Below are 24,097 nucleotides of genomic sequence, written 5' to 3'. Positions count from 1 at the left end.
GCAAACTTTTCAGATGCCCACCATTCTTATCACTGCTCCCACGTCCCCAACAGTTCTCCGTAATCACTGTTATGTCTCGCTCCTTCTTCCAACCCTCCAACAGCTGTTTACCCTATTGAACTTGAACTTGAACTTAAAATACATCACAGTAAGGCAGAGGTGCAATGTGCCAACCCCGCTCCTAGGGCTTTTAGCACCTCTCTGTTCCTCCAGTACTTTTGTGCTTGTGAGTAGAGGCGGCAGCAGAGAAGCAGTCTTTCTAGCTGTCAATCTGCCCGGGAAGGGAGGGGCCCAGCTGGGAGGCTGGGGGGTGTCAAGGGCTTTGAGGGCGCTGACCTGTCCCACCCTGTCAGGATTAAAGAGCCACAAGCAGCCAGCGGGGTGGGTCCTAAAGCTCACCAACAGCGAGAGACTCTGGAGGGAAGTGGAAGCAAAAAGAAGGAAACCCAGCAGAACAAACAACTGTGTGTGCTTGTAGGCACAGAGAGAGGGAAAAGGAAGGGGGGGAACGGGCTGATTGGCTGCTGAGAGAAGCAGCGGGGAGAGAGCTTGTAAGTGAGAAATGTAGAGAAAAACAGCTAGAGGCAGAGAAAGGTATGGAGTGTGAAAGCACACAAATCGAAAGGTTACAAGGAATGAAACAGAGAGAGAGAAAGCTTGTGTGTGCACTTGAACCTGCGAGTCTGCGTGAAGTCACGAGGAAAATGAGAGTTAGAAGGTGTAAAAGGAAGGGAAGGAGCTTCATACAACACAAGTTTAACTGGCTTGTACTTCCTCCATGAGAGGGGAAAAACCAAGGCAGGGGGTTTACAAAGGATCTCTAGTGTTAATTACGCCAATGGCACTGATAAACCAAGGAAACAGAGAAGCATGATGACGGAAAAAAGAAAAACCCTCTAGCATGAGACTCCTAAGGGTTCACCTGGAACCGGGTTCACAGGGGACATGGGGAGCAAGAAGCATCACACTGCCCTTTTAATATATGAAGGGAGTCTACAGTCTTCTTTCTATTCAACTTTAGTTTTTCTTTCAATCATCATCTGTATGTTAAATCTGTTTACAAAACAGATAAACCAAATTCTGCTTCAATAATGAAACTCAGCCAACTAGGCTAATGCATTAATAGAACACATCAATGCTACCCTAGCAGGAGAATTATTAAAACCCAGCAGAACTATGAGGGGATACTAATTACCCTAATTTTAAATTGGTCCAGACATGACTCAGTGTAGGCTTAAAAGAAGGGTGCCAAAAAATCTATTAAAAACCAACTCCTGCCACATACACAAGCTCTTTGGAATTTCCCCCGTGAAAGCACTGTTTAGTCCAACTCTACTTGGCTCAAAAAATCAAGACTTTTGCAGCTACATTCCTTGGTGAAATATTTAGCCACTTGTTTACTTTCTGAGGTCCTCCCATTGTCCTAGTTTCTACAAGGCTCTAGTTTTGCTTGAGGCAAAAGCAAATTTACTTTCACTTACTAGTTTATCTACTACTATGTTCCTATTAATGAAACACTGACCACTGATGAACAGAAAACCTCTAATTCAGAGAAACATTTGCAGTCTAGGAACTACCGGCATGCAACATATCAGCTTTGTTGTCTACTTAACGGTGTGCTCATGTCCACAAAGGTTCCTCTAACACAGGGTGGTACAACTTTTCATATCAAGTTTACTTCAGCATACAATCCACGGGCTGCACACTGCCTTGTTACGTGCGGTGGGGGGAAACAAGGCCAAAATCTGAACCCCCTGCCCAACCAGCCCTTGTGCAGCCTTCCCAAATCCCAGTAAAAGGGCGCTGCACTTTGGGAAGGAGCTGTGAGGCTCTGGCAGGGTCCTAGAGTCCTCCTACCTCATTCCCAAAGCTGAGAAAGCACTAACTAGGATTTGGAAAGGAGATGAGAAGACTCTAAAAACCCTGTCAGAGCCCTCACACCTTCTCCTTTGCAGGGGACATCAAATGTTGCCGGGGGGAACACCAAAAGGCATTGCAGGTCATATACACCCCCTGGGCCACACATTGGACCACCCTGCTCTAACAGGTATCTTATAAACTCCAAGCTGTCGTGTCTCAATTAGAGAACTCAAAAGCTGTGAAATTCTAGCCTTAGCCAGACAAAACAGTCAAATACTCCTACAATGTCTGAGTGGAAAACAAGGCCCTCCCTCTGACGTCTAAAAGCATATAGCATGAATGTCTGCAAAGAGAAACCCTTTGTGCTTACAGCTGTACTAACAAAGGCATCCATGCAACCTGAAATTCTACTGGTTCCAGATTACATGGATGCCTTTGCTGGTACAAGAGTACACAGGAAGGTAACCTCCTTGCAAACGTTTGTGATGTAGGCATGGACAAGAGGGCAGGCCAAGCTAGCATGCGTAAGTCAGGTCAGTCAATGCAGCCCTGCTCCCATTTTTTGTTCAACATGTAAGGGTTTCTTCTGAAGAGGGCTTATTTGCTTGGTTTTACAAAAAGTGCAAACGAAGGGTTATGGACAATGGAAAACTATGATGGAAGTATAATCTTTTTACCTTTGCTTCCTTGGTATTACTTGAGGCCTTCCCTTCAGTCTTCTTTTGTTTAGAAGAGCTACCTTTGCTGCTGCTACTCTCCTTGTTATTGTTACTGCTCGATTTCAAGGAAGATGACTGACTGACGGTTCTCTTCCGAGACCCATGCTCTTGCTTGGAATCTTTCTGGGTGGCTGGGGTTGTGGCTGGAGACGGAAGAAGATCCTTCTCCTTAACAGCACTCTGCTTTGATGATCTGCCCCACAGGGAAGGGAAAAAAATATTAACCAATGCAAGTTACTGCAACCATGAACCTATGGAAACCTATTCCATGCTTCAAGTGCCACTAGCAAAAATATCCCATGTAAGAATGAAGAAAATATGGCAGCTCTAAAAGTACAACATTAAACAGAAAAACCAACCAATCGGAGCTTGTGACACCCCTGTCCCCAGATGTTGTTTGATGCAAATGGTTAGAGATGATGGGGGTTGTAGTGCAGCAACATTTGGAGGGCTACAGGTGCCCCCCGCCCCCGCTTTACAGCAATGGTGGTCAAGCAGTGGCCCACGGCCATTTTGGGACAGGTGCCCAAAGCATTCTCAAAATTCAAATATGCCCACTGTTTGAAAAAGGATGGTGACCTCTGATCTAAAAAGGTAGAGATAACGAGCTATGATCCAGAAAGGTGCCCACTTACAAAAAAAATGGAGCTCTTATAAGCTGTCTCTTCAGAATGGACAAATTGCAATTTAAACTACCAAATGTTATATGTGTGGTGGGGCATTTGACATGGCAGCTTTTTTATAAAAAATACTTGCTAAAAGCAGGTATACGTTTCCCCCCTAACTTTACCTTTGAACAAGTGCTGTGTCAACCCAAAATTGAGATTTCTTTTAAAGAAAGCAATCTGACAATTCTGCAGGGGTAACTGATCAAACAAAAACTGGAACTTTGTGTGCAAATGGACCGCATTTAAAACTGTGTGCTCTGAGCAAACCTTCTGCTTCATGCATTTCGGATCTTACATAGTGTAAACAGGCACTCACTCTCTGTTACTGGAAGTTTTGTGCGCTGAAGGAGCCTTTTCTTCTAGTTTAGTTTTCTTGCTTTCAACGCCTCGGCTTTCCTCTGCATTCTAAAATGAAACAACCACAAAGTTTGATGATCTCACATTAAATAAGTGCAGCTATCTTTCACAGACCACCACAATGATTTAACAAGCCACTTACAGGATTAAGATAATAATACAGCAAGTAATAAAAACATTCCCTGCAGGAACAGTACAAGATAATGTCAATAAACCTTACTGACAAAATGAACATAAGGCTGAAGTATTGTAGATGTCATACTCCTGCAATACAAGGAGATCTAAGTGTGGCTTTAATAGCTTCATGCATGCAAAAATGTGACAGCTCAGTTTACTCCCACTATAGACTGTCAAAACAGCAACTGGTCTTGTCATGCTGACACAAGAGTCTCTATACTGGATCTCACCAGCGAAAATTTATTCCTATTTACTATGCTAAGAAATGTGCAATTTAAAGGCTTACTTTAATGTTTAGCAAAAGACACATTTACTATTTGTAAACTGCTCCTTGTAAATGCACATGTTAAACCTTTCATAGCAGAAAAAAATGAAACATTAAATTACTTTTTAAGGGTGTTCATTAATATGGTAAAAATATAAATGAAATAATATAAATGTACTAGGTACTGTGCCCCTGCTCACTCCGCTTACCAAGCCCCTGCCATTCCTCCCCTCCCCATTAAGAGCCTAGAGCTTCCCCTTCCCCTCGTATTTTGCAGAACCTTTCATTTCCTTGCTTTCACCTTTAACCCCATGCCTATGCTTCCTATTACCTCCTTTTTGCCACCCCATTTTCACATTCACTCCTTTTTTCCCTTTACTCTTCCCACTTTTTCAGCTCTCTCTTGAACACAGATCACTCAATATCCATGCCTTCTTCTCTCTCCTATTCTGCAGCTCCCTTGGAGCACACATCCCATAATGATACATGCTACTGCATCTTTTAGATTAACAGAATCATAAGGAACTAGCCTGTCAGCTTGTTTAGTGAGGGAAAGTTAAATTCAGTTGAAGGATGTTGTCCAAATATTGGCGTATCTTCTAAATTACTATATTGAATATGGAACTTCAATAAGGCAACATGCGGTACCAAGGGTGAAATGCTTTGTGGGAAGGCACTGTGGAATATTTGAGGGATCTATATCACATCAGGCAGCCAAGGAATGGAAGAGGAAGAAGGTTAAAGCAGCCATTCCTCCCCCCTCATTGCTTCTCTCTTCTCGCTGTATTCAAACAACGGCAGAAATTTAAAGTACAGTGGTGCCCCGCAAGACGAACGCCTCGCAAGACGGAAAACCTGCTAGACGAAAGGGTTTTCCGTTTTGGAGGCGCTTCACAAAACGAATTTTCCTATGGGCTTGCTTCGCAAGACAAAAATGTCTTGCGAGTTCCTGCAGGGTTTTCCCCCTCCCCCCCCTTTTCCTAAGCCCTAAGCCGCTTATCAGCTGAGCCGCTGATAAGCCGCTTATCAGCTGATCCGCTAAAAGCCGCTAAACTGCTAATAGCGCTAATCCGCTAAGCTGTCAATGGGCTTGCTTCGCAAGACGAAAAAACCGCTAGACGAAGAGCCTCACAGAACGGATTACTTTCGTCTTGCGAGGCACCACTGTAAAGCAGGAATAGAGGGTCACTGAAATGAAGTTTTAAACAACATCAGAGGTTTAAGTAAATCAGGAAGAAGGGCACACTGAGGTGTTTTAAAAAACCCCAACTCCTAATAGTTTTAACATGGAGAAATAGCAGATAAGGAAAATAGAGAAGAAAACACCAAAAAGTTAATGCAACAGAACCTTTCCCAGTTTCATTTTCACTGTACTCAAAATGTTTCAAACTGCCACTCTACTCAAATCTCTGCCACTGTTTAAAATCACCACTTTCCCCCCTCAGTTTGGTTCCATCTCTGCTTTACTCAAACCTCTGCTGTTGTTAAAGCTTCCATTTTCCTGTGTGTCCATCTTCTACTTTCTTTTTTGCTCCTTTCCTCTATCCTGATTTCATGCAAATCCAGGATAGTGATTTCATGCAAATCGTCCCATAGGGGTTATTATTTGACTTCATGCAAATAAAGGGTTGTGATGCAGCACTACAAGTCTTCTAATATATGTAATATACCGGTATATAGATTTCAAGTCTGGCATGCAAAACTGGAAAATAAGCCAGAATATGCATGAGCTGGTTTAAAGTTGGCTTTTGAATCCTGTTTATTTGGATCCCATTAACCATGGCTCTCAGTTCACATAAAATTGAAAACTATGATTAACTGCTTGTCTAAAGGAAGATGTCAAGAGGCAAGAAAAGAGAGAAATTGCCAATGCACCAAGCTCATACATGTCCTGACTTATTAACCCAGGATTTGGTCAGCCACCATAAGAGGGATGTGCCTGCTAATTTGCTATCTGACCTAACTTGCCCCACTGGCTCTTAATTGATTTAAATTACTCTTAAGATCTCTGCTGTTTGCTGTTCATGAAACTTGTTGGAACCTCTGGTAATTCCCAGTCACCTCCGAGCATGGGCAATGAAAGCTGAGTACTCCCTGAAGGCAAAGGGAATGCTAGCCAAGAATTGGTCCAATGTGAGTTGAGGGCTCTGGAAACACTGGCAAAGACAGAATACAGGGAGACAGGAGAAAGAAGAGTTTCTGGGAACACTGCAGCATGTATGTTCTGTTTTGTAACCACCACCACCACCGCGAAAAAGTGGAGGGTATCTGGTGGGCCAGTGAAAAAAGGCTTGGCAGGCTGGTTATGTGACACTAGTTCTAGTCCCCTCCCCCACTTTAAAAATTACTGTTGTCTGAATTACTGTTGTTTGCAACAAATTATTAAGGTGTAGAGATATAGGAAGATGGCCACATCATAAAGTATTGGGAAATAGCAGCGATCCCTTTGGGGCTGAGCTTGATGATTTCAACATCTTTCTCTCTCTTGCTGTTTCTGGCCTGCACTGGTGCTTAGTCCCATGTAGTCTTAGAAGACTACGAAGAATCTTTTGTAGTGAGGAACAGTTGGAAGTTAGGAAGTGTTTGAACTGGAATGCAGCAATGTTCTCCTGCCTCCTTTGTTTATAACTTGGCTTATTACTCTGACATATGATGTGTCTATTAACGTCATTTTGTGATAAAACATGGCTTTTAAAAATACATACATATAATAGTATTGCTGTTAGACTGGGCTTCACAAATGACTAACAGAAAGGAATGATGCCAGTCAGTTTGTAAATTCCTGATTTTGATAATTTTCGAGACGTGCCTTAAACACTCTATAAAGATCTTATTAATCTTAATTACCCTTTAATGCAAGATTGTGCATATAGTTGCTGAGAGAATTTTGGCAACAGCTGTGACACAACTGATCCAGTTTAAATTTAGTGTGCCCCACCAACAGTCACAATAACAAGAATAACTAGAATTATTTAATGAAGCCTTTTACACAAGAAAAATGGGGGGGGGTTTACTGTTAGAATTCATATATATGAGAAGTGGAGTGTGAACACTTTGTGCACTCATTCAGGTAATATTTTGCCCCACTTTTAAAATTAAAGGCAAAAGAACTAAGTGTACTTAAATTGCGGGAAGACAGTCAGAACAAACAACTGGCAATAGCCAGTGTTCAATATTCCCCAGGTGTGCTTTGCTACTGGCATGGGTCCAATTACACCTACAAGGATATTCCTGGGCACCAGGTTGGCGACCACAGTTTAAAAACATCTGCCTTAGTTCACAGTTAATATCATTTCCATTTCTACTGCGTGTGTTTCTCCTTCTTGCATACTGGGACAAGTGAATTGTTGTAAGGACAGGCTACAGTCAAGCAATGCAGTTGAGATCATAGAATCGTAGCATTGAAAGGGACCCCTAGAGTCATCTAGTCCAACTCCCTGGCGAATAGACATTCCACTGCAATGACAGCAAGCTAGATTTAAGACACCATTTGGTGCCTAGCTAATACACCTGAGTTTCTTACACTGACCATAGGCATCACTGCACAGTGGTCATTCACTTATTAGGCGGGACTTCCCATTACTCCTGCAGCCTTCCCCCAGGTCCTTCCCAATTTGCTCCACAGGATCCCCCTGGAAAAGATTATGGAGGGATGCAGAAGATGTAGGGAAGGAGAATCTGGAACTTCTTCTGCCAACAGTGCCTGCTCTGCTGTTGGACAGATGCCACTGGATTTCACCCAAGCCTCTCAATCCTTACTGTGCTGTTTTTTCCTTCCCAACTTTTACGACACTTTGAGTCCTCGGAACAATAGCTAGCTTAGCTGTGGATCAACTATCAAGAGGGAATGGTTGAAATGAATGCCATTAATTCCAAACAGATGGTCATGTATCTGTTCCAAATTCAGCATAGTTTTTAACATGTATAACTTTCCTAAGCCACCACCAACTCATTGGCTGTGTAGCTGCTTTACTATAGCCATTGCACAGTGATTAACTCCCAAAGTCTTATCTTGGGTCTGCAAAACATTCACAGAAGAAGAATAACCAAAGAAATTTTCAACCCAAGCCTACAAGTGTGATTAAGGCTCCCTTGCATAACTTTCAGGCGGACACTTTTATCCATGTAAACAGGGCATCTACTGGCATGATGCCATAAAGTTGCAAAACTCTATAATGCAAGAAATTGATAAGATCACACAAGCCCATTTTCTTACCAATGCAGGACTACATGTAACAATTAACTCTTCTCAGCATGTATCTATAAACAATGTATGGGGTGTAGTTTGCCATATTTCACTACCTTCTAAACCGATTAGCTTCCAGTTTAGCACATAGATTATTGGCTAATAGTTATGTTGCTCCATTCACATTAAAGATCAAGCAAATACCAACATACATTTTAGTCAGACTACTTACTGACTGAAGTACTACTGGCAACATTTATAACCAACCACAGAAATTTGAGGTGAACTTAAATGCAAAATCACATTGCAATGGCCCAGTTTGCATATTATAGTAAACAATATTTAGTGGTTTGGATCATTTGCTCAGTATGACATCCAAACAAGGAGATCATAGTAAATCAAGTACAAACCTTGGCTTCACAATATGAAACACTAAGCCAAGGACTATGGTTTGTAGCTCCCACTAAAAAGAACAAAGAGGAAGCCATATGCATGCTCCTGGCAAACTTTTAATTATGGTTGAACAACAGGGAAAGCCAGATATTGCTGGACTACAGTTCCAATCAACCCTGACTACTGGCCATGCTGGTTGAGGTATGAGTTACACCTATTGCTAGTTTACAGCAATATGCAAATATTGCAACTGAATTATAATGTTTTCTTATTCTTTTGTTTAACTTTTTTCTTTTCTTCATGGAAGTGACCTTAAAACTAAAATTAAAAAGGCTAAATCAGTTCACTACACATCTTTGATTGCACAGAGGATACTAGGTTTTGAAAAACTACTCCCTTAACCCTCCATTTAGATGACACTAAAACGACATACTGAAAACTGACCTGACATAACTTATGCTTCCGCTTGCCCTTGGTGGAACCTTTGTCGGAGGATGTTTTCTGGGGCTCCCTTGGATGCTTCTCGGACACATTCTTCCTCTCAACTTTTGATGGGTCTGTGTCTTTGTAAGGCTTCCCTGGTATTCTGGTTAAGAGGCTCAAGTCAATCTTCACAATAAGGGGATACCTTTCATCAGGATCACTGAGTGGTGAAAGGAGTTCCTTCTCTTCCATAGGAGAGAACATTCGTTGCCGTAAAAAGCTGTCATCCTCCTCCATGGAGGGTTTAACAGGAGTCCTATTGCTCTCAGAATATTTGGGGGTTTGTGATGAAGGAGGCAAGCTCTCATTCTCATCAGAATCAGAGGATGAGGTATCTGTTTCTATGAATTCCTTGGATTTCTGGGAGGATTTGTTTGCAATCTTGCACTTCTTTTTCTCGGTTGTAGGCCGAGGTGAAGATTTGGGCTCCTTCTTTATGTTGGGCTTTCTAGAGCCTTTTGTGGCTGCCTTGTGTCTGTTAGAGGGTATATTTGTTGTCATGTCCACTGGAGTTTCACTTTCTATTTTCAGCCCCCCTCTGGGCTCTTCCACAGATGGTTTGTCTGTCTTTTTGGGCTGTTTTTTACCTACAGTCCTCCTTTGGGTCATGCTGTCACTCTGAGCAGGTGACTTTTGTCTGCCCCGATTGCTCTCTGATCCTTTCTGGCTGGTTTTTGAATCTCTCCCAGGAGTGGAAGAAATTGATTCTTTAGATCCACTCTGATCTGCATATCCACCCCCTGTGCTCTGATCTCTACCCTCATTTTTGTAGCCTTGTGTTGATGGGATGTTACTGTCCACAGAAGAAGCTGGTGATACTTTATGCGGATTCACCTTGTTCAGCCAGTTGTCCAGCTGCCACTTGTTCGTTGGAGGTGGTTCCGGCTAAAGACAGAACACAGGGAATCTTAAAAGTCAATACCTACATTCCCTCCATTTCCCGAGTGGCTAACAAGTTGAACCAAAGAATATATAATAAACATTTTATTCCAAGCTTGCAAATTTGGAACGTGGCCATCCATTATGCAGCTTACGCCTCTGTTGCTATAGAAAATTGAGGAAACTGCTGATTTAAGTATGTACTCTCTCCAGCCTAGCCATGTCACAACAGGAGAGGGGGGCTGCCACAAGGTGCTAGGTTTTCTTCATCAAGTTGCAGCGGGGGCAGCGTGCCACTTATCTACTCATCTGGGATCAATTGCTCCCCTGCTCAGGGCAGCAGATTACTGTCAAGCTGCATGGCTGACTTAGTTAACTGTAAAACAAACAAGTAGGCCCTGCGGCAAAATGTTAAAAGGATATCCCACTCCCTGGGAACCACATTAGCAGGAGCCTTAAATAGGAATAATATGGAGGCCCCAGCCAGCATAGAGCAGAAGCCATGTTCTGGCTGGCTGGCTGACAGTTTTATTACTGTATAGGTGGTAGTGGTGCCTAGAGAGTGGGAAAGGGGAAATTCATATATTTATCTCCTTCTGCCTGAAACAAACCTGCATATGTCAGTGAAGGGAATTTTTTAGCCTCATGGCACACATGCTCCCCAACACTAATCCCCCTCTCCAATATAGTTTTAAGCTGCTAGGCATGAGCCCTTTGCCTTACATTTCTCTCCAAACTGCCAATGTAATATTCCATGTCTTGACTGCAGCCTAAATCATCATCATCATTTTTAATTTGTATTAAATGATTCACAGCCTGCCTAACTTCTGGTCCACTTGGCCCCTTTTTGTCCCATTCCCAAGGACAGAAGCAATAAACTGCTCACAGAAAACAATGGTGATTTGCTTCATTGTGATAGGCCAGCAAGGTGGAAACAAGAACAGGCGTTCAGTGTGAACTCAGATGATCTCCCTATTATAGACAATGCACTAAGCATTCCACAAGTCCCAGAAGCTCAGAGGCCATGCTGGATTGTGTTTCTATGTATACTTCTGAACACATAGGAAGTCCTGTTTCACATTAATTCTTGGATATGATTGCTTCTAAAATGAAAGAAGATCAATGAACATTAATAAGCTGGGTATAAACAGTGCATAGTCTCTAACATTCATATTCCCCCTTTTGTCACATTACTGCTGTGCTATAGACACATATGGGAAATATGAAGACCACATGCAAGGGAGGAAAAAAACCATACCTCAGGAGACGCACTCTGGGATGGCTCATTTGCCTCACTGTCACTTGAACTACTTTCACTTTCAGAGTCGGAACCAGAACTGCTCTCAGATCCGCTATGGCTGCTTGAGTCATCTCTAGAATTATCGGCTCCTTCACTTGTATGCTGGGAAGGTTCAGAATTACTGGGGAGAGGGGGAGGTAGAACAAAAATCAAAGGACGCTATAGGATTTTATCCGTAGTTACTTTCAAACTATGGATAAAATAGTTTATGCATAAGACTATTAAGAAATATTTTAATGTTTAACCCAAGCAGTTGAAGACCCATGGCAATTCAATTGAAGATGAAATCCTAATTGGCTCTTGCTTTAAACAGATATCTTAATTCCCCACAGTCAAATTGTTACAGCACTACCAGTTCAACATAGCTTTATAATGCCAGGTGTATCAACCAATATTTACCTTCCAGGTGTACCTCTTGGCACAGTCTTATCAGAATCCTATAATTGAAATAAAAGATCCAAACTAGAATTACTGTCCTTGTAACAGGTATAACACACTCAACAAGGGTACTGGAAAAACATATTTTGCTGTCTTTCACTGACATGAACATTATCCATCTATAAGAATGAAACTAGCGAAAATATTGCATAATTGGCCAAAGTTTACAAGCAACCTATGGACAAACATAATATGAGATCCATCAGCCATCCTAGCAGGGTTATACTATTTCAAATGTTGTTTGACAGGTTTTGAATGTCAATTGGCATGTTCATTTGCAAGTATTTTTCTCCCTTTCACTTGCAAAGCAGCCCAGCTAGCCCTTCCTATACTCTCAAAACTGAGAGCCAGTGTGATGTAGTTGTCCAGAGAATTGGACTAGGAACTGGGAGCCCAGGGTTCAAATTCCCACACTATTTTAAAACAGTGTATTAGTTGCTTGTTTCTATTCATTTTCAGTTTTTGCCTTTTTAAATGTTGTGCTTTGTATTACTTTCTTTTGATGGTGCTGTCAGCTCCCCTGTATAGCTTGGTAGAAAGGCAGGACAGAATTTTTTTAAAAAAACACAAAAATAACCTGCTCGACATCACTGTCTTCGCTGCTGCTGATTTTCAAGTCATTTATAAGAACACTAGAAACAAACAGAAAAAGGAATGGTTTGGTGTGTGTTTTTTTACCAAATAATACCGTACTATCCTAACAATTTAACCTAATTTCTGATGATTGCCATTAATTTTCCTCCCTTTACATAATGGATTGACGCTCCGTTGAAGAAGCATACTGAAAATCCTGAAGTGCTTACACCATTACAAGGGCAACAGAAGAAATTAAGACGCTTAACATCCTTGTGGTGGGTGACAAAATGCAAAGAGCAGATAGGCTCAAAAGAGCTATTAGCATAGTTGTCCTGCTGGAACAAGGAAAACACACAAAACATTGAATCACTGTAGGAACACTGAGTGGGGCACCATGCAAGTCACATATAGGCAGAGAAGAAGGAGAACGCTGTGGGCCTAAATTAAGCAGAATCCTATCTCAATTAACAAGGTTAGGGAATTCATAGGCATCAGTGCAATGCTGCCGCAACCACCACCACCCATTAATACTATACTGAAAATGCAGTCATCAAGTGCAAAGGCCAGTACATCACAGACAAAATGTACTTTGAAAAAAGCTAAGACTAAACTTTTAAGAGCATAGACTGTGCGTGACCACACAACACCAAAAAGATAGGAGACAGGGAAACTAAATACAGAGTAGGCTTCATAAATTCTGGCATAAATTAATGGTAAGTCATTTTTAGTTTTACCATTTGCTTAAGAATCACTGCTATATTTTTAAAACATAATTGAAGGATATTAACTTGAACTCTTTCATGCTTTACTATGAACTCTCCAAGAGCTGGGCTGTGAATTAACTTTCTGCATAAAACGAAATACGAATAAAATTCTTGCATTAGCAAGAATTTAAAAGCAACACTTGACATCAGTAACAAACATAGCATCTTACTTTGTCTGGTTTGATTCACACCTGGGGGGAAACAGAAATATGGTTAAAATTATTCAACCTTCTGGGTAGTTCTGCAGTAAAATAAAAGTTGCTTTGCAATGTTAGCTTCCTATATCTAGTTTACGACTATTTATACAGCTGAATGATGTTCATCTAAGGTATTGGTTCCCAAACTGGACGGTACTGCCCCCTAAAGGGCAGTGGGATTACCAAGGGGGCACTAGGAGAAAGTTGGGCACTCCAGGTGAGTCTCTCCAAAAATGCTGATTGCTTATTATTTAATGAAATGAATTTGCAGTTGAAAGGAAATGAGGTCAGTTTTATTAAGGCCAAATATGCCATCTCTATGTTTATTTCGAATACAGGGTTTTTCTAGATTGTAAGCTCCTTGAGCAAGGACTTGCCCTCTTATTCCCTGCATAGTGCTGGGTACATGGATAGTATTACCAAGAAAAACTAACTATTAGACATTATTTCCCAAGTTAAGTTGCTGAATAAATTCAGGGGAGGGAGGTGTGCTAACTCTCAATACTTCTGAAGGTCAGTTAGGAGGTCTGACATTCTGCTCAGCATGCTTTTCATCACCCTCTGAGCAAATGTGACAATAGAGGTCCCAGCTTAGAACTAGAGAGGAACTGGGGTTCATCCTCAAGCTTAGAAGCACAAGACAAAAATTGAGGTGATCTTTCAGAAGAAGACGGGGGTTATCCTTTTGGTGCTGGGATACCAAAGTCCTTAGTATATCTCAACAGCCCAGTGCCCAATCAATTCTATGTTCTCCCTCAGCTTCAGGTTTGGAGCAAAATTGGGGACAGACTGACTGCACAATTGTTCTGGGCTGCCAAGGTGATCTAACTGTTTTCAAATCCCAGTGCAATTGTGGGAATACTCAATATGCCATCTATGCTCGGCCTCCATAGCTCAACGCAGTAATGCTTCTGAATACCAGTTGTTGGAAACCATAGGAGGAAGAGTGTTCTTGTGCTCAGATCCTATTTGTTTCCCACAGGCTTCTGGTTAGCCATAGCTAGATTAGATGAGCCATTGGCCTGGGCCAGCAGGCTATTCTTATGGGAACAACCTCTGGGCTATTCTCCAGCTCCAAATCTGAAGCTGGATTGGAGGAGATGGTCTTTGACATTGAACAAAGCAATGACATGAACAAAGGACAGATGGGGAGGGCCTGGAGATCACAAAGTTAGGCTTTGCTACTCAAGCTAAGCAAAAATTGTGTAGCCTTGACCATAATAGTCCCCCTTCGTCAAGTGTAAACCACGTTCTTTTATGGCTGTGAAGTACTGAGAATTAAGTAATTAAGTGCACCTGGGTATATAAAGTTCAAGTGAAAGTGATAGCCTTGTGCAGTAAATAATCAAGAAGCAGCACTCAAGATTTCATGTTGAATTACTAACCTGATTAAGAAATCCCATCACTCATAAACATATATTGAAAGTGAGCATATTAAAAGTAAAGAGATGTACTATGCAACTATATAGATTTTCTGTCTGTAGCAGTTCCATCTCTATGAATCAATATGGCCATTTCCATCATATATATTTTCAGAATATTACTGTAAATATTGCAAAGAAAATTATAGGACATACTTACGATTTAGACTGGTGGACATTAGATGTTTTTGATGAAGAATTGTATCTTTCTGGAGGTGAGAAAGATAAAATAATTGCTGAACTCTAAGTTACAAAAACATATACATCACCCAAATGATATATATGGAGGCAAGTATGACTCAGATGCAGATTGCAAGAGTGGGCTAACCCTCTGCATTCAGTAGCCCTTTCTTTTCTGACTTACATGCTAAACTTACTACTGTACTCTAGCTATGTCTTTACCTGGTTTCTAGAAAATAGGAGAGTGAAAGACTAACAGTAAATCAACTACTGAATTCACAGACTTGGAAGTGACTTGTTTGTGATAGTTTGACTTGTTTGTTTTACAAATATAAACAAGTTCTTCCTTAACATAAAGTAGATATTGTTCCAGACAAAAATGTGCTGTTTATTATTTCACACAGCTACTTAATGATTTGGCTAGTAATGCTGTTATCTTAGCAGCAGTTTCATTATCACCCCTGCTTGCAGAAGGTGAGCAATGAACCTTTTGTTCTCAAAGGCAAAATTAATACGCAACATTTCAAAATACCTCATCCTATCATGTTTCCTAAAGTTAAAATATTACATGCTTCAGACCTAGTAACTATCATCACAAGCCTAACAATGTCTTTTCAGAAGTAAATCCTATTTTAATCAATGGGGTTTACTTCTAGGGAAACAGGGTTAGGACTGCAGCCTAATGTAACTTGTTTTGAGCTTCTTTGCTATCTCAATGAGAAAATGTTTACACTTTAGGGATGTTGAGTCATGCAATGGTTTGAAGAACTTGGACAATGTTAGCAATTCATTGGTCAATGCAGCAACTGTGTTGCCACCAGAAGAAGGCCTACCATTTTCAGGAATCACTTAAGTAGATGGAAGCAACTGACAACAGACCATATAAAGAGAGTGGTGCTTTTTGAGAGGGAGGAGAAACAAGATGCACTTGTTATATGGATCAGGAAACAATGCACACATTTGTTGGAGGTTCTGATGCAAAATACAAATACTAGGTTGGGGCCCAGTGACCTTTTCAAGTTCACTTTTCCAATAAAATTCTTCTAATAAAACAAGAAGAGCAGCAAGAGAGGCAAGACTTGAAACTGGTGCTCGAAAATGGAAATAATCAAATATTGATCATCTGCCATTCTAACTGCTGGTATAAAGGCCAGTTAATCTTAGAAATAACCAATCTGTCTGATTCAGATGTCATTCACATGTAATAAAGCAACAATTATCTCATACTATAGAACCCTGTGAGGAAGGAGGAGAAGCAGTTCGCAAGCTTACAGACGTGTGCCCAAATGCCAAACTAATGGTTTGACAATCAGCTCTGTGCCATCTAAATGGAGTCACAGTATATGAATAACTACTTATGCTTTTACAACTTAATCAATTAGTTATCCTAGTTACAGAAGACATTAAGTCAGATGTTGTGAATTAAATGGTGCAGTCCCGTTTCATTCACAGTGACTGCATTCCTAGTCATAATTATTATTTTGGAGAAAGCTAGTTCTTAAAAAGAACGGCCTTTGTTTAAAGAATGGAAGCACTCCAAGGGCAGAGAATAATAGAAATTGGCACAGTCTCACACAAGCTACAGAGACAGGCAAGGACTGCTCTGAGTTATGTCCCAATAAGGGAAACACAAGTAAGCTAGAAGTGAAGCTGTTCTGTTACTTATCCTTCTCACCTAGAGATTACTTTAAGCTCATTCTCCAGGGTGCCTTAACCAGCTGAACTTCCTTAATTCTCACAGACTGGAGTTATGAAAGCATTCAGAGCGTAATGGCAAAGATTTCTCAAAAAGTGCTACAACTTTCAAAGGGAACAAAAATAACAAACACTAATTCTCAAATCAAACCTTCCTAGTACAGTAAGCACACACACAAAAATAGATAAAACGAGAACACATTAACATTCTGATTCAGGTCTTTTATTGGGCCAGGCATCCTACCCACAAGACCAGAAAAACTATCAATAGAACTTTTCTTCAAGTAAAGCATCCAAAAGAGAATTTTACTGTAAATTCTTCTTTTAAAAAAAGAGAGAAATAATTCAGTACATAATATAAACACACACTTACTTTGTTCTCCAGTGCCAAAATTAGATTGCTGAGCTTCCTGTAAAAATACAAAAAGGTTACTTATCTGTTTAACAGAGACTACTAAAAGAGGAAGTGTTTTAGTTGTGCTTGTGCTTGATTATTTAAATTTTAGAAAAAACTACAATTCCTTTGAAGTGTTATCCAAGCCTATCTGAATCTTCCCCAGACTTTAGAGCCAAGAGAATCCTAAAAGCTGATGCCTTCTTTCCTATGGTTTAAGGCACTGATCACATGGTAAAGTTTCTCATCCTTTTTTCTTTTTTTTAATGAACACACACAGTGGTGTCCCTCAAACATGTTTTTAAGTGCAACCCACTGAATATGAATAAAATTTAAAGTGATGATAGTTGACTACTGGAAAGGAAAAAGGAATGCCTACTTTGCACATTAGGCTAGGGATTCTCCTGGATCAAGCTTCCACTTCTAAATTCTGAGGTTACCACTTTTGTGCTACATGACTCATGCCATGCAGTCATTTATACAAGCTAACATTTATATAATGCCAATTTACAACTACATATGACAATTTACAACTATTGCATGTAAGATAAATATCTACACTGGGCATCCACATCTGTCCTGGGCCTAGGGATTCTCTACAGAGGTCAGCTGCAGCCAGATGTGAAGGAGCAGCAAAAGATAATCAGAGGAATATCTGGAGAGCTAACGCTGCAACACCAGCCTATCCCATCTCCCAATATTTGATGTTCTCCTAAGGATGAGTAAACTGCAGTATAGAGATGTGCAACTGCCACCACCAAAGAAGTGGTAGTGCAGTCCAGAGTGTACCAAGATTTGTCAGCTTAAGCCCGACACTGTGTGAGTTCCAGAATGGCCGAATACAAGTTACAGGCACAATTTATATGAAGAAAACAAAGAAGAATTGATTTGCTTTCTCCATTACATTTTCCAAGAGTTGTCCAGCACTGTTGTTCTGACTAGTGACTAGACAACTGAAGTCCAGTTCAGATGAAAGGCCACAAACTGCAACAAATTCGGATACCACTGACTACATGGGGCAGAGTAGGAGACACAACGTCAGAGTGTTTTCACTCCAACCCACAGGGTTGATTCCAGAAGGTGGTTTGGGGAGATGGGACTTCTGCATGAGTCCAAGGAAGTTGGTCCATGCAGTCCTGCAGGGTTTCTTTATATCCTAAGTAGTATCTAACATAAAAATGAAGCTGCTGGGTGAGGCACTCAAGGCAACTGTAATAAACTGAATCCAGGTAAGATGAAGATGCTATGATCGGACAGTTCTAAGGCCTAGGAATTAGGTGTTTTGGATAAGGTTGCAGGCCTCTTCAAAAGAGCAGGTCCTGCTTCTAGGATATTCCTTGATTACACTTTACCACTTGAGTCCCAAGTGTCTACAGTGGTGTGGAGTGCATTTTCCCACTCAGATTATTTTTCCACAAAGGATCTCTTCAGCATTCTACCATCATCATGGGGGCAGGCCTTTTCTGTTGTGCACCCCAGCTTTAGAACTCCCTGCCCTTTCCAATTCAGCTTCTATGCTTCTGTCACTTAGACATCAGCTCAAAACCTGGCTGCTGGCATAGACTTTTGGGAACTGATTGGTAGCATATGTTCAGCTGAAAGATGCAAAAAAAGGCTGTGCTTTTTGTTACTTTGTTATGGTTGTTCTACTGAATAACTATTATCCATCCTGAGCTCTTTGAATTAAAAAAAACATTAAAATATACTTAAAAATAGCCAACAAACATGTACTAGTCTTGTGTGTTCCAACAGATGCCTATGTTAATCAAGTATGGTAAGTAAATGGCATGAAAGAAATAAAGTAATGCAACACACACTTTCTTCTAAATAGTCTCTCTATTTAGAAGTTTCCATGCCTGGAAGTGATTCATATATGTCATAATCATGTAGGTACTACATGCTGTGTTTATGCTTGATTACATGGAACCAATGAACCTAGGAGTTTCCTTTTCAAGAACAGTAGAAAGAATGCAATCACAAAACTAAGCTATTGCCATTGGTAACCGTCTAAGATGACTTTGAGAAATTCACTACTGCCAGTGCTTCATGTAGTTATATGAAAAATTGAAGTTGAATATCAGAGTCTATTAAGGACTAACGAACACTAGGTTTATGAAATAACATATTTATGTAAGTAATAAACCTTTGCCCTAGGCACCACCAGAAACCATGTGCCAAGAATGATACAATTGTATCATGTTTGTCTCTTCAGGATACATTAAAACATGATACTGAAAAAAATACATGCTATAATCTTTTGATAAGTTGTCAGAAAGTATTTCAAGCAAAGAATATTAGAGTTTTCCCACAACATGATCTCTCTTAACATGGAGAGATCACTCCACAAGCTAATATTTGAACTGAATAAAAATGAAAGCAAATAGCACGGCAACATTTTTTAAAAAATAAATGCTACAAAACAGGAGCATTTTAAAGAAGTCCTGCCTTCTTTGGATAAATTTAAAGTCCTCTTGTTTGATAATTTCTGTACATTTCTAGCCTCCAATATGCATATACTGTAGACAGCTACTGGGGTATTCGTAGGAGACAAGAGTTTACCTAGGAAAAGGGTTTTCTTAAGCATCAACTCAAGTCACCTGCTCAATACAAATTGCTGTTGATAAACCTCACAAATCAACCCAGGATCACTATTGAAGTGGCTGCACCAGATTTTAAGATGTCTAAAAGAACACAAAGTATTGTGTATGGAAACAGCATAGCTGGAGCTTCCTGACAGGAAGAGAATTTGAACAATTCATATGACCTAATGTTTTGAATGCATGAAATAACATGCCTGTTAAAAAGGGTATGTAAATTTGTTCTAGATGAAAGAACAGGACACAATTATAATAAGTTCAATATGAAAGGCAAACAGAGTTAAGGAAAAATAAAGCCAAAGCAGAACTTTCAAGCAAACAATATAACATGAAGCCAATAAAAACAAAGAGTGAACAATGCTGTAATAATTATAATTAAATGATGAAAATCTTGATCCACAAAAGGTAGCTTCCTTATTTTAGAATCAGCCAACTGCCGTGTGCAATCATGATCTTTCTGTTATCCACTGACCTTTGTTGGGAATGGAAACTTTGAAGGTTCAGTTTTGCAAGGTGTGTGAATAGCTGTCAATGGCGGTGGCCAAATATGGGTCATCTCCTGTTCGGAACACAAACCAAAGATTCCAGAAACCATTATACCTTTAACTTAATGCAAACCAAAAAGCACAGCTTACATGTGTTTTAAATTAAAATAATGGGAAAAGATGCCAATTCATGTAATAAGATTTACTCTTCTCCTGCCCCCTGCAGTCTCCTGTCCCCTACTGATTGACCGGAAGGTTCCCCAAGTGCTCCAAAGTAGATTTTACAGGGCTGCAGGGGGCTGCAGCGGAAAAGAGAAGGGGGGAGTGTCCTTGCACAAGCCGAAGTATTTGCTTTACTGCAACATTATCAATGACCAATCCCAACAAAACATTGTGATCAGAGAACTAAAAAATAATTGTTATCCTTGTGAACAGGGATAAATTGAACCAACTATGGGTGGAATCCAATGGATGTTGTTCTACTGACAAAATCCATCAGGAAAAAAGAGATGGAGACATTTTTAGCAATTGTTCCTTGCATTCTCCCTTGGTCCCATCTAATCATGACAGTCGTCACTCGTCATCACCCCGCCACCCCCCCCCAAAATGGGGGACTTCAAATGAGAGAATGAATTGTCTCCCTCACTGTCCTGCTGGTATATGTCATTCTTCGGAATAGTAACACCCATGGGATTCTACTTCACTTGTATTAAGAGTCTTAAATGAAACTGCTATATTTACCAAATAACCTAAAAGCTTTAGGTTTATCAGAGAGAAATGGAAGGAATAAGTGGAGAGGAAGTTACAACATAATCTTCTTTCAAGACTGACTGTGATTAGTCTTTCAGAATTACATCAATGTCATTTTCATGCAGGATACACAAAAATTATTTGATTGACTTAAGGAAGTCTTCCAAGGAAAACAAAACATCTATTTATTTAATCCATCAGTTTTATTGCCAATTTAATATATTGATATGCTTTTCCACTATGCATATTCAATCAATGGGGGGGGGGGGGAAATAACCTTTTTATTTAATTTCTGAAGAGAAAATACAATAACATACTGATTCGCATATACAGGAAAATATTCTTTTAAAATATTTTAAGACTTTACCAAAGGAAGACTTTAGAAAAATAATCCGAAAGTATTATTAAAAATAGAGAACAAACTGGTGGATACCAATGGTACACAGAAGAGAAAAAAAGGATAATCAGTTTTGAATGAAATGTTAAGCAATATACGTGGGCAATTTATTTTGGATTTTTTCAAAAAATTCAACACATTTAAGCAAGAAAATCTCAAAAGCCAGAATAAGAGAACAACTTACTTTTAGAATTTCATCCACACTACTCATGTCACTGGATGCTGATGCCTACAAATGAATGATCAGAACTTAACTGGCATATTTGTAATTCAATGTTATAAAACTTCTAGAAAATTCAATTATTATAAAATTACTTAAAATGGGATTCAAATTCAGTATTAAGGTACAAAGAGCAACCTTCATACTGCAGATGAAAAGAGACTCTACAAACATCTTTTCATAACTTGTTCACACCTTTGTATTTCTCATCAAAGTTTCCTAAAATGTATGCAGCTGAGGGAAACTATTGTTAACTTTTTAAATTTCTGAGAAAAATGATAATCTAAGCAATATAATTTTAACATTCCTGTTTCATGAACGCTTCACTTACGGACTCATTGTTAAAACCGTGTTTATGGAAGACAATCTTACTCGGCTACGAGTGATTGCCAAAGAAGAAGAAGGAGGTAGAACCCAGTTTCTCATATCCATTTCTTTTTGCACTGTCAGATCCAGCACAAAAAAAGGAAACAGTAATCTATGAAGAATTAAATGCCCATATGAATACTGTTTCATACTTGAAATTAAATATCAGATGGCATTTTAATTATATTTTAAAGTGCAAGACATGGCACAACAATGACAGTACACATTCTCTCACTTTTTCTTTTCAAACGGGGTGTTATGTCCAAGTCATATTCACAGTTGACCCACTGAAATCAATCTATTCCAATTAACCTGTAATAGTTCCATTACATTGTTTTCAATTATTCTACTCTGAGTATGACCAAGTAGGAGGGTTGTATCCAATACTGTCTCTGTGTGAGCAGAATGGACTTTTGCTTGTGCAATGGGACTTCATTTGCTTATTACCAGGCAGTCTCCTGGACTTCCCTCAAAGCCTGGAAACCCTCCAGAACAGTTTTAGGTACCGGAGGGGGCGGGGCTTGCAGAGGAAGGAAAGGAAGGGAAAGTCCTGTTGTGCAAATCCATTCATGAAGCAATGAATTCCAACCAGTCATTTCTGACTGGGAAGTAGATGAGGCTGCTATACGCTTGTTAATAAAACACCGTTATTAAAAGTCAATATTTAGCATAATTTTATCTTCCACTATGACAGAGGAGATGCTCAACTGAGTTGTAAATAAAATAAAAATAATGTCACATTAGTGTTTATTTAAAGCTGAAACACCCAAGCAAAAACATGTGCCGGGCCAGACCAGCATAAATGCCCAGTTATTAGAAGCATGGCAGATCAGAAAGCTGTAAATCCTTCAATTGTCAAAGAAATTGAAATTAAAAGAAATTATTGCATTTTAGTTAGGTGTGTTCCTTACATACAACTCAAGATGTCAATAAAAGTATTTTTCTAAGCAGTCTCTCTTATCTATGGAATAAGCACAAATGAGCTTTATTTTATTTTAATTTTTTTAAGGCAACTTACGTCAAGCGGCTGAGATGGAATTTTCAGCTTTGTTAGATGTGCTTTACCAGGTTTCAGTTCATTCATATTGTTGCTGTGTGTCTGGCTACTGTAGTGTTCAGAAGATAGCTTTGGTTCCATGGACTCCTGACCATCCATAGGCCTTACATAGGCAGTAGGCTTCTGCAACATTGTGTTAGATTTAGACATAAGCGAAGGAGGGAAAGCCTGACTACCACTAGAAAAGGAAGGGACACGGGAGGGTGAGTCCCAGTTGGCATCAGGGTCTCGCGGAGATTTGGAGCGCTGATGTTCCTTGCTGTGGTGATCATTTCCATGAGACCTGGAATGACTGGAGTTCAGAGAAGAAACAGCAGGTGGTTTTCCAGGGCTGGAAGAACGGGACTTTGAATGTTCAGATCCATGCTGGGCTTTTTTACGGCTACTGCTGCTCCCACTACTGCTATACGAGTCACGGTCGTGCCTTTGCCCACTACTGCTAGTGTTATTGCCACTGTTGCGCTGGCCACCATGTCCACTCTGTAAACCTATGGAACGCTTCTGCGACTGGGAAGAAGTGCTAGGTGCTGGACCTACAGGCGTCCATTTGCTGCTCTGATGAGAGCCAGTACTGTGCCTCTGATCACCAAAGAAACTTTGGTTTGATTTTTCATCTGTTGTTGATGGTACTGTTGGTTTAGGAATTTCAACAAGCTTCTGGAGGGACCGGTCACCTATAAAATCCTTCATTTCATCATAGTTTCCAAGCATACTTTGGATACGGCTAGATAATTTATCTTCTTTGCTGGTCTGTGTAAGGAACAAAAACATGATGCAGAAGTTTATTTTAAAATACACTCCTTCTACAATTAAACTTTTGGGTCAGCTGAATGTCCTTTATGATAACATATATTTGAAATTTACCTATAGAATAAAGCGGTCAGTCTTTATTTTGCACCGAAAATAAAATTAACTTGGGAACCACTTAATCTGCCATCCACAATGGCTAATGCTTACTGATTTCACCAAAATTCATTTTATCATGAATATACTAATAGTACTGTGCACTTTTATTAATTGCCACCAGTAAACTAAAGTTTAATTAACTGATTACTAAAACCAATATAAATTATATCTAGCTCTTGAATCATATTGAATCATATTGTTTCTTACTAGAAGATGGAATATTCCATGACAAAAATATTCAAGATCCAGCAATTACTGGTTACTTGTTTATTAAAATGCAATTTATTCTACTCCTGTGAAAGTGTCCTTTCCTTTAGAAAGCTTAAAAGAAGCCTCATTTCAGATGTGCAGTATAAATAATATATTA

General features: G+C 39.9%; 1 protein-coding gene across 3 annotated transcripts in view; it reads right to left on the bottom strand.

Annotated features, from left to right (window-relative positions):
• Nucleotides 1-24,097, bottom strand: part of AFF4 (ALF transcription elongation factor 4) — a gene marked incomplete at its 5' end in the record, with an annotated part of 52,195 nt that overhangs the window by 11,530 nt on the left and 16,568 nt on the right. For all 3 annotated transcript variants that reach the window (XM_081851051.1, XM_081851052.1, XM_081851050.1), the window contains 12 exons: nucleotides 2,538-2,772; nucleotides 3,564-3,652; nucleotides 9,070-9,993; nucleotides 11,246-11,408; nucleotides 11,687-11,724; nucleotides 12,303-12,357; nucleotides 13,236-13,256; nucleotides 14,844-14,892; nucleotides 16,932-16,968; nucleotides 20,022-20,108; nucleotides 21,366-21,410; nucleotides 22,786-23,574. In XM_081851051.1, the coding sequence (XP_081707177.1) occupies nucleotides 2,538-2,772; nucleotides 3,564-3,652; nucleotides 9,070-9,993; nucleotides 11,246-11,408; nucleotides 11,687-11,724; nucleotides 12,303-12,357; nucleotides 13,236-13,256; nucleotides 14,844-14,892; nucleotides 16,932-16,968; nucleotides 20,022-20,108; nucleotides 21,366-21,410; nucleotides 22,786-23,574 (2,532 nt within the window). The remainder of the gene's footprint in view (nucleotides 1-2,537; nucleotides 2,773-3,563; nucleotides 3,653-9,069; nucleotides 9,994-11,245; nucleotides 11,409-11,686; nucleotides 11,725-12,302; nucleotides 12,358-13,235; nucleotides 13,257-14,843; nucleotides 14,893-16,931; nucleotides 16,969-20,021; nucleotides 20,109-21,365; nucleotides 21,411-22,785; nucleotides 23,575-24,097) is intronic.

Source organism: Podarcis erhardii (assembly GCF_964252035.2).
Source record: "Podarcis erhardii genome assembly, chromosome: 2".
NCBI lineage: Eukaryota > Metazoa > Chordata > Lepidosauria > Squamata > Lacertidae > Podarcis > Podarcis erhardii.
This window is presented reverse-complemented; position numbering and strand designations above follow the sequence as displayed.